The 22,624-nt window shown below is 42.1% G+C and overlaps 1 protein-coding gene across 3 annotated transcripts in view; it reads left to right on the forward strand.

Moving 5' to 3' along the window:
* The first annotated feature begins 2,061 nt into the window (after positions 1-2,061).
* The window catches only part of Diaph3 (diaphanous related formin 3), a 502,378-nt gene continuing 481,815 nt past the window's right edge, over positions 2,062-22,624 (forward strand). For all 3 annotated transcript variants that reach the window (XM_052732620.1, XM_052732621.1, XM_052732622.1), the window contains exon 1: positions 2,062-2,297. In XM_052732620.1, the coding sequence (XP_052588580.1) occupies positions 2,181-2,297 (117 nt within the window). In that variant the 5' untranslated portion in view covers positions 2,062-2,180. The remainder of the gene's footprint in view (positions 2,298-22,624) is intronic.

Genomic DNA, 22,624 nt, shown 5'->3' on the forward strand with positions numbered 1-22,624 from the left:
TGAGGACCAAAATCTGGTTGTGTGACATAATAAAAAACTAGCATTAAAACAAGAAAAGCAACAAACACCACCTGCAAGACAAAAACCAAACCCAAACCTCCAAAAGCTGGAGATGAAAACTTACTCGGACCTTAGGCTCATTTTTCTGAACCCCTGTGCTAATCTCTGTGGAATACCTGGAATTGTTTCTTGTACCGAGATCAATACTTCATGTTTACCTGTCTTGGCTCACATCACCTCTGTATGGTCAGGAGATCAATATCTTTAAGGAAATAGTTGGAAGGCACAGATGACTTTTAAAGGGGAAGAAACAGTGATGTATGAGAAAAGTGCATTAGCCTCGAAACTTGACCTTCAGTGTACACAACAAATTCTCCCACATGATTTCCTTTCAAGGACCTTCAATATATGCCAGATAAATTTCTTCAACTCTGTGTTCTTGACCTCTCTTGGCCTTGCTGCCTGCTCCACCTCTTATGTGAACGCCCTGCCAGTCTTCTGCCTGTGAAAATCCATGTATCCTTTCTGTTGTAACCACCTTGCCCCCTCCGCTACTTAATAATGGAGAAGGAAAAGACTGAATGTTGGTGTCAGCCAGAGCAGAAACTTGTCTCCTAGAAAGAGACATGACACAGTTCTGACAACTTGTGGTACACACGGGAGCCATCATGACGAGGATGTGCAGGATCACAGGGTGACCGGAACTGTTCAGTTATGCATTCCCCTTGTCCACTATTTAAATACAAACCTCATGCCAGTGCTCCAGAGATGGACTTGGGGGATCCCGGGATCTTTTTATTTGTTCCTCTTCCCAGTGTGACCACACTGAATGGATCTCCAGGGTTTTCTTTTACTTGTCATATTGGGAACAGGTGCCTTGATAAGGCTGCTTAACCCCAGGTTCTGACCCTAACGCTTTTGCTTTCCTCTATTTTTTATTTAGGATTTCCCCTTGTTCTTAAAAACTCGTGGAATGGCTGTTACAACTTTTACATTGGTTACTTGTGTCAACTTACTTTTGTGAACCACGTTAAACTGTGAACTGTTTGAACTGTGTTCCTTTTAATTTTTGGTTGACCCAGAGTGAGACTCAGGCTTTTAGGCATGCTGTAAGTGATCAATAATGTGAACTAAAGTTCCAGAGAAAGCCACACCTGCATTAACAATTCTACAAGGTTGATTGACTGATGAGAATTCCCGTGATTGTGGAGAGTTGGAATGCTGCAAATCCAGGGCCAAATAATCTTGGCTCACTTAATTGTCATTCATCACTGTGTTTGATCTAACATTCTTGACAATCACGTGATACCTTTTGGTCTTCCTCAGAAGCTCACTAGCTTCCACCAACTTCGAACCAAAGATTGGCATCTCATAGCATCGGAAGGCTTTTTTTTTTTTTTTTTTTTTTTTTTTGGGTAACCCACACATACACACAAAAATCTAATGTGTTTGAAAAGTTCCTTGATGACTTTTCCCCCTGCGCTTCAATGATCAAACACTTCATGAAACTGTTACTACGTTGGAATGTGGTATTTGTGGCAACCCGAGTTCAAGTTCCGGGCTACGGCCATTCATTTTGGGTTCCAGCCTGAACTCTCGTTCATGAGGTGACAGCTCTGTTTTTATGCAAACGGTAATCAAGTCTAGAAAACATCCCTTCTAATAGGCATGGGCACTGGCAGGTACCGCACAGAAATACTTCTCCCAGGCACCCAAGACCTCCAGATACCAATCACAGGGCTTACCAGTTGCTTTCACATTCAGGGCTGCTCAAATAGTACCAGGAGAGTCGCCCTGCGGTTAGAGTTTTCCAGAACCCACTCCCAAAGTCCAAGCAAAGCCCTGCCAGTGACTCATTGGCTCAACATTCCTTCCGAACCTGTTCCTTCTCACTAAGCACCTTCTGGCTGGCCGCCTGCACAGCCGGAGGGCGAGAAGGACAATGGACAGGCCGAAGGGCCAATCAGGCCCAGACTTTGGCATCCCCGGAAGGGGCGGAGCTTGCCTCCCTGGCTCCGCGGCGCGGGATTGGCTGACCGGGCTGCCTGCGGTGGCGGGAGATTTCGGATGTGTTGGCTCATCCCGGGGCAGCGGTTAATTGCTGCGCTGCCGGCGTTGGACCCGGAAGGTGAGCCAGCGGAGCACGGTCCCGGATCAGGTCGCGATCGAGACCCGGGCAGATGGAGAGGCACCGGGCGCGCGCTGTCGGCCGGGACAGCAAGGCCCCGCGTAGGAAGGGCCTGTCGCCCGCGCCGCCCGCAGGCCCCTACGAGCTCGGGGAGAAGCGCCCCAAGTTGGTAAGTGGGGTCCAGAGCCACGGGGTGCGGCGACTCCCGGGGCCTTCAGCTCCCTGCTCCCCAGCCTGACAACCCCGAGAGCGGGAAGCTAGGTGTGTTTCAGAAGGCCAGAGCTGCTAATTGGCTTAGATCCACAGTGACAGGGCGGGATTCGATTGCCGTCTGGGACGAATGCGCTGCTCTCTCTGAAGCCTCGCATTGCTTGGGGCCAATCTGAAAAACAGTTCAAGTGTCTATGTACTGACGTCATTTAGGCGGATTCTGCAATTTTAAAAAAGTTGTATCTCACCCCACCCCTTTGGTATAACAGACTTGTAAACCAGAAAGTGAACATCTAGCTAATAGTCCCCCTCCTTTTCCTATATTTTAATCCAGCAAGAACTTTTGAAGGTGGATGTATTTTTCCAAGTTGAGGCAAGTCGTTTTTTCAAACTTGGCGGGATGTATAGTCACTGCTAAAGAATGTCTTGTTTAGTTTGGAAGGAGTCAAGTATCCGAAACTCGTTAATCGGGTTGGCTTTGCGTTTTTTTTTAAATTTATTTTTAATTTTTTTTTTATTTAAGAAATACCATTAGCTGGTATGTATATTTATAAGTGGAAGCATTTTGTTGACATTGAGATGGACAGTTAGTAGGGCTGGCTACTTCTTCCAAGGTTTTGTATATAGCTTCTGAATGACAGATGCCCCGACTCTTTCTTCTGCACAAGGCATTCATTTTCTTTGGATGTGAAAAGGTAGAGGTTGAAGATCTAAGTAAGAACCTATTAAGGCTTTAAACAGTGGGGAGAAGATGAAATTTCACTGTGAAGTCATGACGTTACTCTGCATAACACGAGAGTACACAATCTCTGTACTATACTTCCAAGGTAGATCTTCATATATAAGCTTTAGTGTTGTCAGACTACAAGCCCGTCTTATAAAGGTGGATGCAATACCTGGTCACTCTCCACAAATTTGCCCAAAGTCATGTAGACTTTGGGTAAAGGAGCCAAGATATTATGACAATTTTCTACGTTCTATATTCAGTTGGTTTCTGAATTCTAACGGGAAAATCGTAATTATGTCTGAGGTGAACTTTGCGTTCTTAATGCGTAAGGAAGAGCTATGGTAAGGTTTTCATTAATGTTAGCTGGAGGAAAAATCAGTAATGAGGATGATTTCATTTGGTATGTCTGATTGTGTGGGTTGGTAGATTTTGGTGTTAGTTCAAGAGAATCGGAGATTTAATACTGTCTGTTTTACTTAGTAGTATGGGAAAATTCTCTCTCTCTCTCTCTCTTTTTTTTTTTGTTATACTAACAACATTTGCCTTTTCTGGATAAATAAAATTTGAAGAATTTAAGCCCTGATTTACAAATTAGGGATATAATAGATTGTGACTCAATTGCTAAGTATAGTATTTACTTGTGATTGCATACTAATGAGAGCAGAGATAAGGGACATCAGAACACAGACTGACAGTGAGCAACAGTGGGATTGATTATACAGAAGTGAGCAGCAAAATAAGAAGAGGTGTGGAGACGCGTGGTGGAACGGTCAAGTGTGTGCTTCATTACTCTCATCTGCTCAGGACTGAGGCTGAATAGGAGAGAGTTAATTTGGTCATAGAAGATTCTGTCCACTCTGAGAGGAATCTATGGGGTGATGCCATGTCTTTTTATAATTTACTCTCTGGATTAATACTCTCAGTATATGTTGTCTGGACTCCCATGGTCCATGATTCAGGAAGTGTGATCTTCTGTGGTTTACAACATGGCATTCCTGAATAAATACTTGATTTTACCAAAGGCTGGTGATTGTGGCTTTTATTGCTTAGTTATACCATATTGACTATACCATATGTTAAAAGTCATGCAAAAGTGAAATGAAGTCTAAAAGGCAACTTATTGATGTTCTAAGAGGGATAAACATACTATAATATGTAGTTCATGGGTGGGACTTGATTTGAATCATGACTTTGTAATTCATTTAGAAGTAGTTTGGATTCTTGGTGATCTCTGCAATTAGACTTTTACTTACATATTAATTTTTTATGATGTTTTCTTTATATTTTGAGATTATAATTACATTTTCCCATCCCCTTTCCTCCTCCAACTCCTCCCATATGCTGCCCACCTCTCCCTCAAATTCATGGCCTCTTTTTCTTTTTTTTTTTATTAAGAAAAAATTTTTTTATTCATTTTACATACCAAAGATCCCCTTCTTCCCTTCTCCTGCCCCACCAGCTTCCTCCTCCTGATTCACCCCCCATTCCCTCCTATAAGAAGGTAAGGCCTCCCTAGGGGAGGTACATTTAGTAGAGGCAGGTCCAAGCCCCTCCCCCTGCCCCAGGTCTGTATGAGGTGTCCCATCATACAAGTGGGCTCCAAAAGGCCTGCTCATGCACCAGGGATGGACTCTATTTCTACTGCCAGTGCACTCCCCCCGCCCCAAGGCAGATCATGCTACACAACTGTTTCACTATGCAGAGGACTTAGTCCAGTCCCACTCAGGCTCCACAGCCATTGATCTAAATTTCATGAGTTCCCACTAGTTTGGTTTGGTTGTCTCTGTAGGTTTTCCCATCATGATCTTGATGCCCCTTGCTCACAGAATCTCTCTTCTCTCTCCTCAACTGGACTCCTGGAGCTCAGCCTGGTGCCTGGCTGTGCAACTCTGCATCTGCTTCCATCAGTTACTGGAGAAAGGCTCTATGATGACAGTTAGGGTATTCACTGACCTGATTACTGGGGTAAGCCAGTTCAGGCACCCTCTCTACTGTTGCTAATAGTCTAAGCTGGGGTCATCCTTGTGGATTCCTGGGAACTTCCCTAGCACCCAGTTTCTCCCTATCCCCATGATGTCTCCCTCCATCATGGTATCTCTTTCATTGCTCTCTCACTCCATCCTTGTTCCAGCTTGACTACCGTGTTCCCTTATGTTCTCATCCCCCATGCCCTACCCTCTCTTGCCCCCCTCACCCCCATTTCACTCATGGAGATCTCATCTATTTCCTTTTTCCATGGCGATCCATGCAGCCCTCTTAGGGTCCTCCTTGTTAGCTAGCTTCTCTGGAGCTGTGGGTTGTAGTCAGGTTATCCTTTGCTTTATATCTAGTATCCACTTATGAGTGAGTACATACCATGTTTGTCCTTCTGAGTCTGGGTTGCCTCACTCAGGATGATATTTTCTCGTTCCATCCATTTGCCTGCAAATTTCATGATGTCATTGTTTTTTACTGCTGAGTAGTACTCCATTGTGTATATGTGCCACATTTTCTTTATCCATTCTTTGGTTGAGGGACATCTAGGTTGTTTCCAGGTTCTGGCTATTATGAATAATGCTGCTATGAACATAGTTGAGAATGTGTCCTTGTGGTATGATTGAGCATTCCTTGGGTATATGCCCAAGAGTGGTATAGCTGCGTCTTGAGGAAGACTTATTCCCAATTTTCTGATAAACCGCCATACTGATTTCCAGAGTGGCTGTACAATTTTGCATTCCCACCAACAGTGTAGGAGTGTTCCCCTTGCTCCTCATCCTCTGTCTTCAGTGTTTTTGATCTTAGCCATTCTGACAGGTGATGATATCTCAGAGTTGTTTTGATTTGCATTTCCCTGATGACTAAGTATGTTCAGCAGTTCCTTAAATGTCTTTCAGCCATTTGAGATTCTTCTGTTGAGAATTCTCTGTTTAGCTCTGTAGCCCATTTTTTAATTGGATTGCTCGGTATTTTGATGTCTAATTTGTTGAATTCTTTATGTATTTTGGACATCAGTCCTCTGTCAGATGGGTTGGTGAAGATCTTTTCCCATTCTGTAGGCTGTCATTTTGTCTCCTCCAACCCCTCCCATATCTCACCCTTCCCTCAAATTCATGGCCTCTTTTTCTTTAGTTGTTACATATATATGTGTATTTTGAAAATAGGAGAAAGGGTTTTCCTGTCTCTCCTGGAACTCACTCTGTAGACCAGGCTGTCTTCAAACTCACAGAGATCCACTTGCCTCTGCCTCCCTAATGCTGGCAGTAAAGATGTGTACCACCACTGCCTGACTTGATATTCTTAAATATTTGAATACAACCTGCTCATTCCTTATAATTACTTGTATGTTTTCAGGTCTGATCATTTGGTATTGGATAATCAGTTGGTGTGCTCTTTCCTGGGGAAAATTATTCTGCTCTCAGCATTCATTAGTTGCCTGAAGTTCTTTGTCTAGAATTGAGTCTTCCTGAGCTTTCCTCCTTCCATGTTGGCATGTCTGTTGATGCTGTCCCTGTTCAGGTCTTCTTTAGGCATCCATGTTGGTGTGACTTCACAGGTATAGCTTCTCTGACCTTTCTAGGAGACACAGTATCTCAGCACACTTCCTGTTCCTCCTGCTTTCTGTCTCCTCTTCTACAATGTTCATGAGCCTTAGGTGCAGGGGTTGTTTTCTAGATGAATAAACTGGGATTGGGCTCTCCAACTCTGCCTTTTTGTCAGTTGTGGTCTTCCATAATGGTCTTCATCTGCTGCAAAGAGAAGTTTCCTTGGTGAGGGTGAGAAGTGAACTGAGTTAGTTAGACTCTGGAGAAGGATGTGTCCATAGCAGTTTCTTCACATGTATCCTCTGTTTCATCAATGTGGCATCAGCTGTGTCTGCTCTGCTATCTTATTTGATTTTAGCAGTTGCTTTTTATTTTGGTAAGTTTGAGTTGATTCTTTTTCGTACCTGTCTGGGCATTCTTGATAGTCCTTTGTGTCTTGGCTGTTTCTTCCTTAGTAGTTCTGATATGTGCAGTCTTTGGACTTTCTACATTGGCTTGATTTCTTTATTGTTTGCTTTTCCTCCTTGTTGACGTAAGTAAACTCGTCACTTTAAACCAGTGGAATTTCAGAGGGCCCTCAACTGGGGATACTTTTCTATGGAGGTGCTTTGCTGTTTCTATCAGAATCGTGATCATGCAGCTGGCTTAGGGCCATTTTTTTCCTGTTGAGCTATCCCACTTCACCTCTCTGTTTTTGCCAAAGGCCCAGTGTCCAGACCCATCTGCCTTCTGAGCAGCTCTTTCAGCCTGCCCCCTCACTGCCTTGATCTCCCATACTGTCCCTCTTGTTTTGGGATGGATTGTGATCTTTGAGACCATCACAGATCCTGACTGTGCCTCTAGGAGTGACTGGTCCGTAGTTCAGTCAGCTTTATTGCTGGATGTCAAGTCAATTCTTTTCTTTTTCCTGATTGAGACGACACGATATTAGCCATTTTTCTTCGTTCGGGTCACCCTGTCCTTTTCTGAGCTTTTAGAACAAGCAATGTAGTTTTGCCATATGACAAGGGTAGCAACGATTTAGTTCATTTTTTTGTTCACTTCTATAAAGGGACAAGCTGATAGTAGGGCTGATTGTAAACTGGTCACGTGGTTCCTGTCTTAGTTAAGCCCCACCTCTGGTGCCTACTGAATCTTGTTTTGATAGGGACGACAAATGAATCCTTGATTTCTACTGAATGTAAACCTGTTGGCTTTGAGTCATTTGCCAATTGGGTAAAAACATTTGTAGCATATTTCCTGTCTTCTAGGTAAGTGTAAACAATAGAAACTGGACGGACTGTAACTGTATAATGTTGGGCTGAATCCCTTGCTGTGTGCTGTTTGTAAACCTACCACCATGGTTTCAGTAGAAGATCCAGTAGGCACCATCCATGGAGATGCTGAGAGAGTGACTGGGGACAGTGCAGTTGAAGGGTTGGTGCCTCTAGAGACTAGGAGGGAGATAGCGTTCAGGAGAATCATCGCACCTGGAACTTGCTCTAGGTCTTGTAGGCCGTCCCCAGGCCTGAGTCCCATTTCTCTTCTAGACCAGAAATGAGCAGAAAGCTGTTCCTATGGGTTGTGAAAAGCCTTGCAGTGGCCCCTTCCTCCCATTGCCGTTAGCCACACACAGCTCACCCACTGACTGTCACCAGGTCTAGACTGACCAAGACGTGTGGCACCTGGGAGAAGGTTCCATCTGTATGGATGCCAGTATGTAATCCAAACTGGTAGAGGAATTCTTTAATTAGGAATATTCTTTAAAGTTCTCACACCCTTTAGGGTAAATCTTGTCTCTAATGGTTTCTACCCAGTAGATTGCTTTTGTTTGATTATATCTTTGTAATTCCTCCTGTTTTGGTTGTGAGATTTTTTTTTTCCATCCTGTTACTGTGGCTCTTACAATGTTTCTGTTCCATCTCCTTTGCAATGATCCCTGAGCCATAGGTGCAGGAGCTAGATGTATCAATTGGGACTGGGGTATATGTGTCATTTTGGGGCATTGTTAATGATCAGTTGGGCATTATGAATGAGCAAGGTTTATAATCCCAATACATTTAATTGGAGGATTTGGTAGGTAGACAGCTCCCAGAACCAGAGAACTTTGAGAACTCTGAGCAGATTGTTGTCAGTATTTATGAACCAAGACGTCAGGCAGAGGAATTAGCGTAATTGGCTCTAGGCTGGAGAGTTATTCCTTTGGTTATAACTGAACTAGTTACTTGTTTTGAGCCTAATCTGTTGACTGGTGTTTGGATCGTCTGTAACTAGCCAGACTCAGTTACTGTGATTAAACTTCGTTGGTTTGGCTGTTGGGTCCAGTCAGATGCTCAGCCCAAGGCCATGGCTTCCTACAAAGTTTGATTAGTAGACTTGTCATTTGAGTAAACGTGAGTTAGATAAAGGTGCTGACAGTCACATGGTCCTGATCCCTTGATTCATACTCTGTTTCTTGTGAGTTCTAGGAGTTTGAGTTGTCCTTTCTCATCTAAAAACTATTAACAGTGTTGGCAATGTCTCTAACAAATGTATATGGCTTCTTTTCTCTTCTAAAAACTATTAACAACGTCTCTAATAAATGTATGGGTGATGACGTCACTGTCATAAGTAGGTTGTGAGGTGGGAAGAGGTAGAAAGGTTGGACGACTTGTGTTTATCGTAGATTTAGGAAGAGGTAAAATGAGAGCAGGCTTAATGCCATTAGGGCATGCTTGCTTTGTTGTCTCTAGGTGTGTTTGGAAGCAGGTGTAGGAAGATCTCTACTCCTTGTTCTGTGGAGCCTTCGGCTGTTACCTTCTATGGCAAAAAAGAAATTTAGTATTATATTTTCAGGCTTAAAATGGTAGATTATTTCAGCTTGCTAGAGTGAGGGGAGAAGGTTTTTTTTTGTTTTTGTTTTTTGAGACAGGGTTTCTCTTTGTAGCTTTGCGCTTTTCCTGGAACTTGCTTTGGAGACCAGGCTGGCCTCGAACTCACAGAGATTCGCCTGGCTCTGCCTCCTGAGTGCTGGGATTAAAGGTGTGTGCCACCACCGCCCGGCAAGGGGAGAAGTTTTGCCTACAGAGGAGGAGAAGGGGATGTGACTATGGAGACAGGTTAGTGATGCAGCCATCAGAAAGTGGGAGTCACGCAGTGTTCTCCATGCGTGCGTGGCTGGCCTGTGGCTGAACACATGTTGCTGCAATGTCAAAAGCAGAGAGGCCCCACCACCACACTGTGATGGTGGAGCAGAGAAACTTCTGCCCTCTCCAACTGCTGGAGGAATTTGTGTTTTGAGCCACCAACTTTGTGGTAAGTTTTTAGGAAGCCAAGCCAATCCTTGTAAGTTTTATACTTACAAGGATGATCATGTTGAAAAGTCTCCGAACTATCTAATCTGTTTAAATTTCTTTTTCTTTTTGAGACTGAGTCTCACTCTGGCCGGCCTAACTACATAGACCAGACTGGCCTGGAACACAGAGAGATACCAGGTCACACTAAATAATCCAGAATCCAGATCCTGTTCTTAATTGAAAGCTTTGGGTGCATTTGCACATATCAAGCATATCAGCAGTCTTGTAATGTATCAGCCGTAGTAACCTTCATTACCAGCAAAGCATTTTATTTAGGCCGCTTTTCTAAGAAATAGCCCTAACCTTTCTAGTCTTCCTTATGAATAGAACCCACCCTTCCAAAAGGAACCCCCCACTCCCACCAAACCCAAAATGTTTTTTTTTTTCTTTACCATTAGACATAGGAAAACTGAGGGAGGTTCAGAGGTTGATATTTTGGCCGAGGTTATATAGCCATAAGAAGTCCAGGCTTGGTCTTTAAACCGCTCCCCCCCCCCCCCCCCCCCCCCCAACTCCCTTTCAATGTCTGACTAAGAAAAATGCATCAAGTGGCTCTTTGGGGGAGTACAGTTAGCTGCTGAGAATGGAGATATGTAATGTTCAGTATTTGTAGACTGGGTGGCTCTTTTTCTTTGAGGGTAAGGATGGGTGGGCATAGGGATGATTGTCTCAGATTTAGAGCAAGGCTTAATTGCTTTTTTCAAAGACTCGTGTCTTTAATTATGAAGCAAGCAAACTGACATACATTTATTATACTGTGAAACCTTGCATCTCATCTAGTCTGTCTTGTAGCAATTGCTTCTGAACAGATGTTACCTGAAACACCTTTGTGCAGTTGGTGGAATGCTAAAATTTGTCATGCTTTTATTATTGTTGCCTTGAATTAACTCTGCTTTATAGCATAACTTTATTGCTGTGTCCTAGGATCTTTATATATTTATTGCCTTATAAATTGGATTTAAAATTGGCTTTTTATATAGAATGTAAATTAACATGTGTATAACTAGTTTATGTTTGCAGAATAATACAAGAAAAAAACCAAACCCTGTAAGGTATTGCACTAATGTAATTGTCTTTAACTTGGCACATAGTGTCATCTAAACCAGGAATCAAGTGAATGCTGAAGAATATGCTTACCTCACACTCGTGCTTGTTTATCCCAAGCCTCATTTGACTTTTAGATCTATAAAATATAGATTAAGCATAACCTTTTACTTCATGGGATATTAAGGATCAAAGCACAGGCTCCTTTTGAACAGCACCTATAAAGGTAATGTCTTTTCAATATCAGCAGGATAGCATTGAAACACCTTACCATTTGGAGTAATTTTTCTCAAATAGCAAGGCAAGTGTTCATTAGTAAATTAGGGGACACTTTGAGAGTTTAAAAACGTTCAGCTTTGTTGCTGAAATGTTCAAGTTCCCAGCTACTTGCTGCAGCCTTTCTGGAAGTGCTTCCTATAGACTTTATTCTTCACATAACTCACTGCCATTCTTTGTTACTGTTCTGTTTTCTTTTTGGAGAGGCATGGATAATGTGAGCAGTCTTCCATTCTCAGGCCTGGGATCCCAGCTGTGCTACATGTTAGCTGGGCAACTGTGGGCAGTAACTGAACCTCTCTAGGTGCCTTTCTTTCTTCGTGTGGAAAGCAGGGCAGTTTTGCAGATGAAAAGTTAGTGTGTCATAGGCCTAGAGGAGCAGCATTTGGCTCACTGTTACTTCTGAGTGTTTGCTGTTTATAAGGTGCTGCTTTTGCTATGGTTGTTACAGTAATAGTAGCAATGCAATTTCTGTTTGTATTTTAGGCACATACATGCTGGGTATTTGACTAACTTTCTCACCCTGGACAGTCTTAGTCAAATCAGGTTGTTCCTCCTGGTGTATAGAGGCAGAGACATTATTTGGCAGTTCCTGGTGATGACAGAGGCAGGGTTATGGTCTGATGACTAATGGTCAGGGCAGGTTTCGAAAGCTTTCAGAGGAGTGTTTCTTATTTGTAAAACGAGGCTCATGGAACTGTGAAACCTGCATATAAATGAGAGTTACACCGAAAAGAAACCTATAAGGGGAGCTACTGCAAATTGAGAGAAAAATTCCTGGGATGCTCTGGAATTGTCGTGAATGATAATAAAAACAATGCTGCTAATATATGTGTAGATATAAAGCAGAGTGTAAGTGTACTTATGGATCTTTTGTAGCTTCAAACTAAGCCAGAGTAACATGTAAACCCAAAACAAAACTATAAAACCACTAAGATGCAAATTAACAACACCATTAGTTTAATGTGATTGATGATTTGGTGCTGAGACTGAGTCACTATTACTGGATTTAATAGGACTTGAATCAAACAAAGGTTTTCCAGCCTAGCTTTTTGTTTAATGATGAGACAGAAATGGTGTCAGCACTTATCAGGAGCGAAGGATTTATACAGCGAGTGTCAGAAGGTTAGTTCTAATAGGTTTCTTGGGTAAAGTAGAGCCTTGCAGTCTTAAATATATCTTTATTTAAGGCACTCACCAATAAGCTTTAAAAAATGAAACTTTATAAATCCCACTGTAATGTCCTTTTGCTCTCCTTTGTTTATATTATCTCCCTGTAATTTCCTTGAGGTCTTACAGGGCTTAAAAAATTTAAAAACATTTTTTAAAAAAGCAAGTTCTTATTTTACTGTTTTTCTCTCCTTTTAAAAGTAGATCTGTGAGTGGAATTAATCTTTTCTTTGTTCTCCGTCATTGAGCATCATGGTACATGTTAAATACTGGGAAGGAAGGAGGCTATGATTTAATGTATCGAATGAGGACATTCTTTGTGCTGAGGGATTTGAGCTGTGTTCGGACAGGTGAGGTCCAAGTCATACCTTCACAAATTAAAGAATAGCTAAGTGCCAGTTCAGAGTGCCACCGCTTCCTCCAAGGAGTTACACTGTAGAGTATTTTGAAAGCCTTAGGTATGTTACATGGATTAATTGTGAAATCCATAATCATGTACTTATTTGATTGATTTAAATTCATTTTATTTGAGACAATGTCTACTGTAGTCTAAACTGGCTTTGAACTCACTTTATAGCTCAGTCTTCCAGATGCTGGCATTACCGTCATGTACTACTGCTCCTGTCTCTATTTGGCTAATTTTATTGTGAACTATTTCCCTAGGATATGGGCAGTTTTGACTTTAATTGCTTCATTTTCCCAAGGTAGGCTGTTTGTTTGTATCATAAAGTAAAACCTTCTAATGTTCCATTTTTAAATAAAAGGTTTTCATATTGGTGACATTAATTATGGATGTTAGAATTAAACTGTTTTTGTTTATTGAAACTTTGGATAGAATTCAATTCATAATGACAATTACAATTCATTTTTAATGAATAATTTGACAGCCTGAGAAACGAACATAAAAAATGGAGTACATATAATCTGCATCCAGCAATCCAATGTGACAGGTTCATTTCTTTATAAAGGGTGAAGGTCTCCAATTAAAATCATGTTCTAACTTCAGTCAGCCTCCCGTCAAAGGGTGTTTTGCTCTTATTGATATGTTTCCTTCAACAAGCTTTCAGTCCCTTTGTGCATTTGCTTGCAAGCCTGAAGGTCACTTTTTCTGTGGTGCCTGGTTGACTTGTAGGCAATCTGAATGCTTGCCTAGTTGAGAAGCCAAATTCCTCTTGTAACTTTATACCATTTGGTTCCTTAATTCATTTATGATTAATTTAAGTTTAAATGTAATTTAGATATCCGAAATGTCCATTTCCTTTTATGGAATATTCTAGTGGTGTTGGGCAAAGGTGTGTAAAAACTACCAGATGTTTTCTGACTGGCCTGGGCTATGACTTTAGAGCTACAGCCATAACCACTTTGATAGTTTAGGTTTAGGCAGAGTTCTCAGTCAGTGTGTGAGAGTCCAGGTTCCTATCGGTAAGATGGACGTGATCAGGATTTGTGGCTTGTTGTGAAGATTAGTTGGGTTAATGTTTATTATGACAAGTTAGGTATTGTGCTTATCGGTTCATATGTGACCCCTTTTATTAGTTCTACTCTTTTTAGGACACTTGAAAGTGTTGGAGATCTCATTATGATGAAACGCAGCATGGCATGCAGATCTGGTCATGTTGAGGGAGATCTGACAGGAGCTCTATTATTGAACATTTTGACCTCTTTCCCCTCTCACTTTCCCCCTTCCTCTCTTCTCATTACTTCTTTAGTGTCAGACCCTGGGGTTGTGTCCAGGCACTCTGCCCTTTATTGGAGTGGGACACACATCATGAAGTTTGGACCTTAATCTCAACTTCTAGCCCCTGACCTCGCCTCTGTCTTTCTCTGCCCCCTTCCCCTGTCAACATTTGTTTCTTACTAAACCCCCACTCCAGAGACAGGGGTAACCCCGGGGCTTTTTTTGATCCCGCATGCCTTCAAATTCTGTACTTATTGCGACCTCACATATGGGGAAATATAAATAGATGAAATGACCTTTGACTCCCTTGTCTTGCCTCAGATCTCCACTTGGAGGAACCTGGCAGTTGCCGCAGTGCTGACCCTGGCTGCTGCCTCCTGGTGGAAACTCTCCCTGCTGTTTGACCTTATACCCCTATTGTTTGGGATTGAACACTGTAGGCACCTGCTCATCAGTACAGCAGCTACCTTATTACAGTGCTCTGACCCGGGGCTGGGCACTCTCAATCATGTACTCCTTACACACTGCTTTGAAGCAGGACTCTCACATAGATCTGAAGAGGCTTGGGTACCTTCCTGAGGTGTCCCAGTGGGCAGCAAGGCTTGATAGATATGAACATTGGCAGTGTGATTGAGCCCTGACTTTTCAGTTGCTCTCTGGTTGTACCTTTCTGTTTTTTCCAGTGATTATGCTAAACATTTTTACTACTTTTTTATTTCATCAGTGGCCTGTATTTCCTTTTGTATAAATTTATTTTCTAATGACTTTTATTTTTTTTTGTCCTGAGGCAGCATCTCATGATGCTATGTAGCTGGGCTGTGGGAGTTCTAAACTCCTTCAGGGCAAGTTCTGTGTTTCATAGGTCTTCATATTCTAGGCCTGACAAGTGGCTTGCTAGCTGGCTTTAGGGTTCTCCATCTGTATCCTGCTTGATTATAGTAGATCTAAAAGACATAGGAAGCACAACCGTGGTTATTAATATTGGAACTGTACAGAAGAACTCCAGTTGTGCTCCCCTGCTTTATTCAGGCATTCACTTTGTAAATGTGCAGTCTTTTTGATTTGGTTTAAGTGATTCAAGAATTTAGAGGCTGGAAATAAAAGTATTAGTCAAATTAGGCAAGGACACTTAGTGATAGTTTAGTTAATTTCAAAGTATCAAAAATATTACGTTGGGATGTGGTTATTTTTATGACTTCTGCTTTATCCCGAGTGAGAAAGATACAGTTTACAGGGATTGTACTCTGTGCTAACGCTTAACTAACACATAGTGTTGTGTGACACCATTCCGGGGGAGACATCAACAAATGTCTACTGAGCCCAGATAAGGAACCATTGGACCCCAGGGGTCACGACCCACAGCTTGAGAACCGGTGCCTTACACCATCCTGTTTCACCTCCTTTTTAACACACGGTGTCTTCCTGAGTTCCTCTGCATCCTGTTTCACCTCCTTTTTAACACACGGTGTCTTCCTGAGTTTCTCTGCATCCTGTTTCACCTCCTTTTTAACACACTGTGTCTTTTACTGAGTTTCTCTGCATCCTGTTTCACCTCCTTTTTAAGACACGGTGTCTTACTGAGTTTCTCTGCATCCTGTTCTACCTCCTTTCTAACACACTGTGTCTTCCTGAGTTTCTCTTCACGATGGAAAGTTTTCATCTCAGAAGAAATTGCCACGTAAACATTTTTGAGAAGTAAACCTCAGATACTCATTTTCTTTTTGTTATATACCTCAGAGAGCAACTTCATCAAACAAAGGGAGAAACTCCCTCACAAAAATGTGTTCTTATCAGTGCTGGTCCATTTACAGGAATTGTACCTTTCCCTGCAGTTCTCATCCTTGGCGCTCAGTGTTGTTACTACTGAATAACCCTCCGTTTGGAATCGTGCTCACCCTGTACATTCGATTTTACTCCTCTTTGCCCCGTAACTCAGACACCGTCTCATCTTCGCTGTCTTTCTAGGTGTCTATCGTACTGGTGGTCTATCGTAGCTGCGGGGCCAGTGGGAAAGGGAATGAGACCAGCCTGCTTTATAGTTGACCTTGATCCCATCCTTAGACTGGCCACTTACCAGCTATGCCAAGTCACTTCTGTGCCACTCAATTTTCTGATCTCTGAGATGGGGCTAATAATGGCTTGTAGGGCAGTTTGTCATATTAGTAATTGCAGTACGTACGCAGAGTAGTGGCCATAATGATGAAAATGTAGGCTATGTCATATGGGAACCTAAGGACAATTTAGCAAGCTTGGATTCTTAGTCTAGGGCCATTTGGCTTAAAGGAATAGGTCACTGTGTGGTGTCTCTTTTAAGCTCAGGAATGGGAATTGTAAGGTCATAGTGCATAGCTCCAGGAATCAAACGAAGGACTGCCAGCCCTCGTGGTGAACTCTAGCCCAGAACTGAGAGTCAGTACCTTCTCACCTCTCTCCCTCACTACCATGTAGTCTAACTTTGTTCTTCACTAGGCATCTGATTCACCATTGTTCCTCTGAATAATGTGCCTCGCACTGCTTTTAACTCACATGGCCAGGTCTGAGGCCTCTCAGTCCCATGGTCAGTGAAAGAGGAGACTGATGTCCATGAGTCTCACAGGTTTCCAGAGGAGAGGGGAATTGGACTGAAACTGTTTGGGTTTCTGTTCTGTCCTGTGTTTAACTGTGGCCAGTGTGAAGGCTGCTGGGTTCACCTTCATGACAGGCATTCTAGGGAAGGGATGGTGTGCACAATGCAAATAAACCAGCAGTTACCCACCATATGCAGATGTATATATCCTTAGATTGCTACCTGACTGGTGAGGTATTAGAAGATTCAATTTCAAATAGCTTGCCTAACTGGATCTCTACTCTGGTTTTATATTACAGTCAGCTGGGATAGTTGACAACCCAGGACAAGCCTCACCTTTGGATCTTTTGATTTGGTTGGTCTGGGAGATTACTCAGGAGTCTGTATATCAGAGAAGGAAACAACTTCAGGTGATTCTCATTTGAAGTTGGATTGAATTCTGGAGGGCTTATAAATGCTCCCAGTGTTGTGGAAGGTTAGGGGCTATTAAAAATAAAAGATGAGTTGTAAGCAGTAAGCTATAAAACAAATAGTGATCAGTGTCTGGAGGGAATTGTAAACAAAAAACAAAATGGGAAGATGGAGGTAGGGTCTTCATCTTTTAGTGATAATGAGGATTGGCCCATACTTAAGTGCATATATGTGTAGGACCTATTTTATTTTCCTGACATCTCATTCATCTATCTCTGTTAGCTTCCTGATGCCCCGAAGGTTTCCTGGCCCTAGGGATGGTATTGAGAAAGTCAGACCATTTAGGGTTCTTCGCCTGGAGATCAGATACAACAATACAGTGTGGGGGGCCCCCAGCAGCTGAGAAGAGGGTCATACATTGACAGCCAGCGAAAGCAGGCTGTAAATAAAGTAACCATAACAGAAACCATGCCCTAGAGCAGTGGTTCTCAGCCTTCCTGATGCTATGACCCTTTCATACGGTTCCTCATGTTGTGGTGACCCCCAACCATAAAATTATTTTTGTTGCTGCTTCATAACTGTAATTTTGCTACTGGTATGAATCATAATGTAAATATCTGTTTTCCAGTGGTCTTAGGTGACTCTTGTGAAAAGATCATTTGACCCCCAAAGGTGTCATTGACCCACAGGTTGAGAACTGCTGCCCTAGAGAGAGAGCCACAAGCTGGCATGCATTTAGCAGTAAGGACTGGATTAAAACAGATTAGAGGAATGATTCAAGGACCCCAGATAGGCAAGACTGGTTGCTTTGAGGCCATTTGTGAAGGAAGGTGATCTCTGCAAGGGTCTTAGGGAAGGAAGGAAGAAAATGGATTAAGATGCTGTGTACTCTGCACAGCTGTCCCAGGTACGTCTCCAAAGCCTGGGGGCAGTGCCTCGCTAGCTACAGAGAAGAAAGGGAGGCTGAGGCAGTTAGGGCCCCACCGTCACAAACCTGGCAGGTATCCGAACAGGATGCCTGGCCAGGAGAGTTTGGCTTTGGCTTCCGTGCAGTAAATGCTCTGTCACAATTCCCGGAAGGTTGTCATGTGTTCAGGGGCACATTTGATAAGAGGAAGTTAGGCAGCTCTCCTGAAGCAGGGGTGTTTGAGAGGGTGAGTAGGAGTGCTAGGAGGGTGACAGAAGCAGCCTGGACAGAGGGATGGAGCTGGCAGTGTCTCAGAGCACAGAAAGAATGAAGAGCAGTGGTAGGTCGCCTCACCACATTTGTTAGGATTAGAGCCTGGGTTCTGGCAGCCCTAATCAGTTAGTCCTGGTTACTCATCCTCAATGGACCAATTAAAGACACCGTTTATACTGCAAGCAGAGTGTGGGCACATTGGGAAGAGGAGACAAGAGGTTGGATGACTGCTCCTCTCCAAGTCCACCGTTGTGGTCCAGATATGAGGCTTGGGTTTAAAATAGGCAGAAGATATGCAAATGTCTGTTGTCATTGTCAAAGTGTGGCCCTGCCCATCATTGCCTTGGTTCCAGTCTGTCCAGCAAGGTGGTCTGACTCTCAGAACTGTGTGAAATCTCAGACTTCCCTCTGGCTTCAGCCTTTTCCTCCCTCAGCATGAGATTCCTGGGCAACTTCCAACTTCTTGGGGTGATCCATTATTTCAGGAGTCTGATAGCCAGAGGGAGCATAAATGTCTCTTTAGGGTATCTTCCTTTCTTCCAGAAAGGTTACAAGATTATGTATACAATTATTGAGGAGAGGATTAAACTGTTGATGCTTCAATAATTTGGGGATTGGTGCAGAAGAAAGGTATTAGGGCTGGAGCAGGGACAAATACCAGTTAGTGCTGGGCTTTCTGGAGTCCTTATGGCCAGGACTATCTGTGTAAAGACGTAGAGAGAACTTCTTAGAAATATGGCGCATAGTAGTCCCAAGGGCTCTTTGGAGTTATGTTTAAATAGTTAAGTATTTTCCCCTTGCCCTCTTTTCTTTAAACAAGCTTGGCTGTTCCTTATGCCCTTTGGACTAATCCTACATTAAAAAAACAGTTTTGTTTACAGAATTAGCTGAGTTTGTCCCAAAATTGCTTTTATTGGCTTTTAGTGTTTGGGGAGTATTTCTAATGTCTTTAGTAAATGACTCTGGAAGCATAACCAAACAACAGTAAATGTCTCTGGCCAAACAAGCCACTGAAAAGGCCCCGAAGTAAATGATTACTTAAGCACAGGACCAGCCCCGCACCATGGAGCTTATATAATCTGCTGATGTTATTTGACTATTATGTATTATTAATTGATTATATGTAAAGTGTTTTTGAACACGCACAGTATTTGTGACTAGCTAGAAGGATAAAAGCTCTTGTCCTGTAGTCGATCTGGGACTGAGGAGCTGCTGCTGCTGCTACCGTCACCTTGTGCTGCAGTCTGCATACCGGCTTGCTTGCTGCTGATTCCTGCCATATTTCTTAGTTTTGGTTGTGAGGCTAGCCTTTAACAGCTGAGTCATCTCTCCAGCCCCATTTATTTATTTATTTATTTATTTATTTATTTATTTATTTATTTATTTATTTATTTATTTATTTATTTATTTATTTATCTATCTATCTATCTATCTATCTATCTATCTATCTATCTATCTATCTATCTATCTATCTACCTACCTACCTACCTACCTACCTACCTACCTACCTACCTACCTATCTATCTATCTATCTATCTATCTATCTATCTATCTATTTATTTATTTTTTGAGACAGGGTTTCTCTGTGTTGCCCTGGCTGTCCTGGAACTCTCTGTAGACCGTGCTGTCCTGCTTCTGCCTCCTGGAATTAAAGGCATGTGCCACCACAGCCCAGCTGCCGTATTTTTCCTTCCTTCCTTCCTTCCTTCCTTCCTTCCTTCCTTCCTTCCTTCCTTCCTTTCTTCCTTTCTTTCTTCCTTCCTTCCTTCCTTCCTTCCTTCCTTCCTTCCTTCCTTCCTTCCTTATTTCTTTATCTCTCTCTTTCTTTTTAAAAAGATTTATTTATTTATTATGTATACAGTGCTCTGCCTTCATATATGCCTGAGAGGGCACCAGAGGTTGTGAGCCACCACCATGTGGTTGCTGGGAATTGAACTCTGGACCTCTGGAAGAGCAGCCAGTGCTCTTAACCCCCGAGCCATCTCTCCAGCTCACCATATTTCTTTTTACTGTCCCTGTTCGGGCTATTCCTTGCATCTGAAACACTTGTTCCCATATGCACATAGCTAACTTTAACCTACCCGCAACTTTTCCTTAGGTTCGTATGTGTCATTTTCTCATCCAGACCTACACTCAGTCCCTGTTTCCATATTTATTTTTAAATTGTGTGTGTGTGCCTGTATGGCTTTGCACATGGTGTACAGGTGTTCTCAGGAGATAAAGGCCTCAGATTGCCTGGGACTGGGGTTACAGGTGGAGATGAGCTGCCATGTGGATGCTGGGAATTGAACCCGTGCCTTCTGGAAGAGCAAAACCAGTGCTCTTAACTATGAAGCCGTTTCTCTGGCCCTTGTTCCTCATATTTAAAGTTGCAGTATTCAACCCTTTCTTCCTCAACAAAGTTCCCTTTGTGGTCACAGTACTGCCCGTCATTTCAGAGCGCTCATCACCTTCCAACATCTTCTGTAATTTGACCTGTAGTTTTTAGATCTGTTTGTTTAGTAGAAAATAAGTTCTTCCAGGGTAAACAACAGGAAAACAAAAGCACTTTATTTATTGCCAAGTACCTTGTCAGAATATAGTAGGGTTAAATAAACATCTTCTATTTATTTATTTTTTCCCTTTTTTTTATTATTAAGAAATTTTCTATTCCTTTTACATACCAACCAAAGAGTCCCCTTCCTCCCTTTTCCTGCCCCCCAGCCTTCCCCCGCAACCCACCCCTCAGTCCCACCTCCTCCAAGTCAAGGTCTCCCATGGGGAGTCAGCAGAGCCTGGCACATTCAGTTGAGGCAGGTCCAAGCCTCTCCCTCCTGCACCAAGGCTGCTCAATGTGTCACACCTTAGACATTAGGCTCCAAAAAGCCAGCTTATGCACCAGGAACAGATCCCAATCCCCCTGCCTGGGGCCCCCCCAAACAGTTCAAGCTAAACAGCTGCCTCATGTAATAAACATTTACGTTAACGAATATTCTAGGACTCTCATTCTTTTAGAAGAATGGGTTCTATATTGCAAGCTTTAACTTATTCGTGGCAATACATTTGACTTTGGTTTTAGATGATTGCTATGATGTTTGCATGTTATTTGAGAGTATATAATTAGCAGTCTTGTCATTGGACACTGTGTTTAGAGACTCACCCCTTGTTCTGCATTTTGATTATTTTTTTTATTTGCACTCTTTTGGTTATAAGGTCCTAGGGAGGGCATAGGTGCTCCTCACATTTAATGTCACATACATGTTGGCAGCCTATATTGTATAATAGAAACAATCAGTATTATGAGACAAAGTCTCCAAGAATCTCATCTTCTACTTTTTATATTTTGGAATTGTGTTCTCATTTACATTATTGCATTAACAGGTAGAGTGAACATGTTGATGTTTACCCTAACTTTACCAAGATGGCATGATGTCGTTTACATTTACAATAAGGAAAAATGATAGATTTCTTTTATATACACCATTAATAAGTGTCATAAAATAGAAAAATAAGCTAAGTCAATATATTATTGTTGCCACAGAAATTGAATTTGTGTCAAAAGGATTTGTGCTTGTGATGTAGTGATTCGTATATTTTTCTTGGAATTAAGTCTCTAGCAGGTGACAACATCAATAATTCACAGAACTAGGAGGTTTTTGAGATTGGTTAATTTATATATGTGAATTAAAAAACAAATGAATAATGTGCTTAATATATTCTGACACACTGGAAAATATGCATTAAAAACTCTGTCTATTTAAAAAATTTGTGCTTCCATCATTTATTAGACATTTTAGATCCCCATTTATTCTTTTACTAATGCATACACATTTTTATTTCTAGAGGAAATAATCTGTATTTTTGATTCACTGTGAAAAGTATTATCTATAGTAACTTAGAGCTTTACTTATTGTAAAAATGTGCATTGCATGCAGCTGTGCTAATGTGTAAGATTATGAAAGCCATGCTTCAAATCCCACATCCTAGATATATAAAATCAGCATCAATAAAGTTGAAATTATATTGCATATAGTTTTAAATGCACCCCCCATTAACCATATTGCAAGCATTTTGCTGTGTGTAGGCATACAGGAAGTTATTGAAGCAGAACATTGAGATATATCTTGTGCTCTCAACTCCCTATCTAACCTCATCTGACCCCTGTCTTCTCATTAATTACACGAACTATGCTTGTTACCACAAGTTAAGTGATTAACAAGATTACAGTAGGGCAGCTACCCCCACCCCCCTCAGCCTGTCCATCATGTAATATAACCTAATCAGTGACAAGACTAGGCCAAGGAAAGTAATCTTGGTTCTTGTGACTAGGTGATTAAGATGGGTTTCATTTACCCGCAGGTGAGAAGGTACCCACCTTCCCACCCACCTGACATCTCACTCATCTTCTATGTAAGCTGTC

The sequence above is a fragment of the Peromyscus californicus genome, unplaced genomic scaffold, assembly GCF_007827085.1.
Source record: "Peromyscus californicus insignis strain IS unplaced genomic scaffold, ASM782708v3 Scaffold_12__1_contigs__length_115047231, whole genome shotgun sequence".
In the NCBI taxonomy this organism is placed as follows: domain Eukaryota; kingdom Metazoa; phylum Chordata; class Mammalia; order Rodentia; family Cricetidae; genus Peromyscus; species Peromyscus californicus.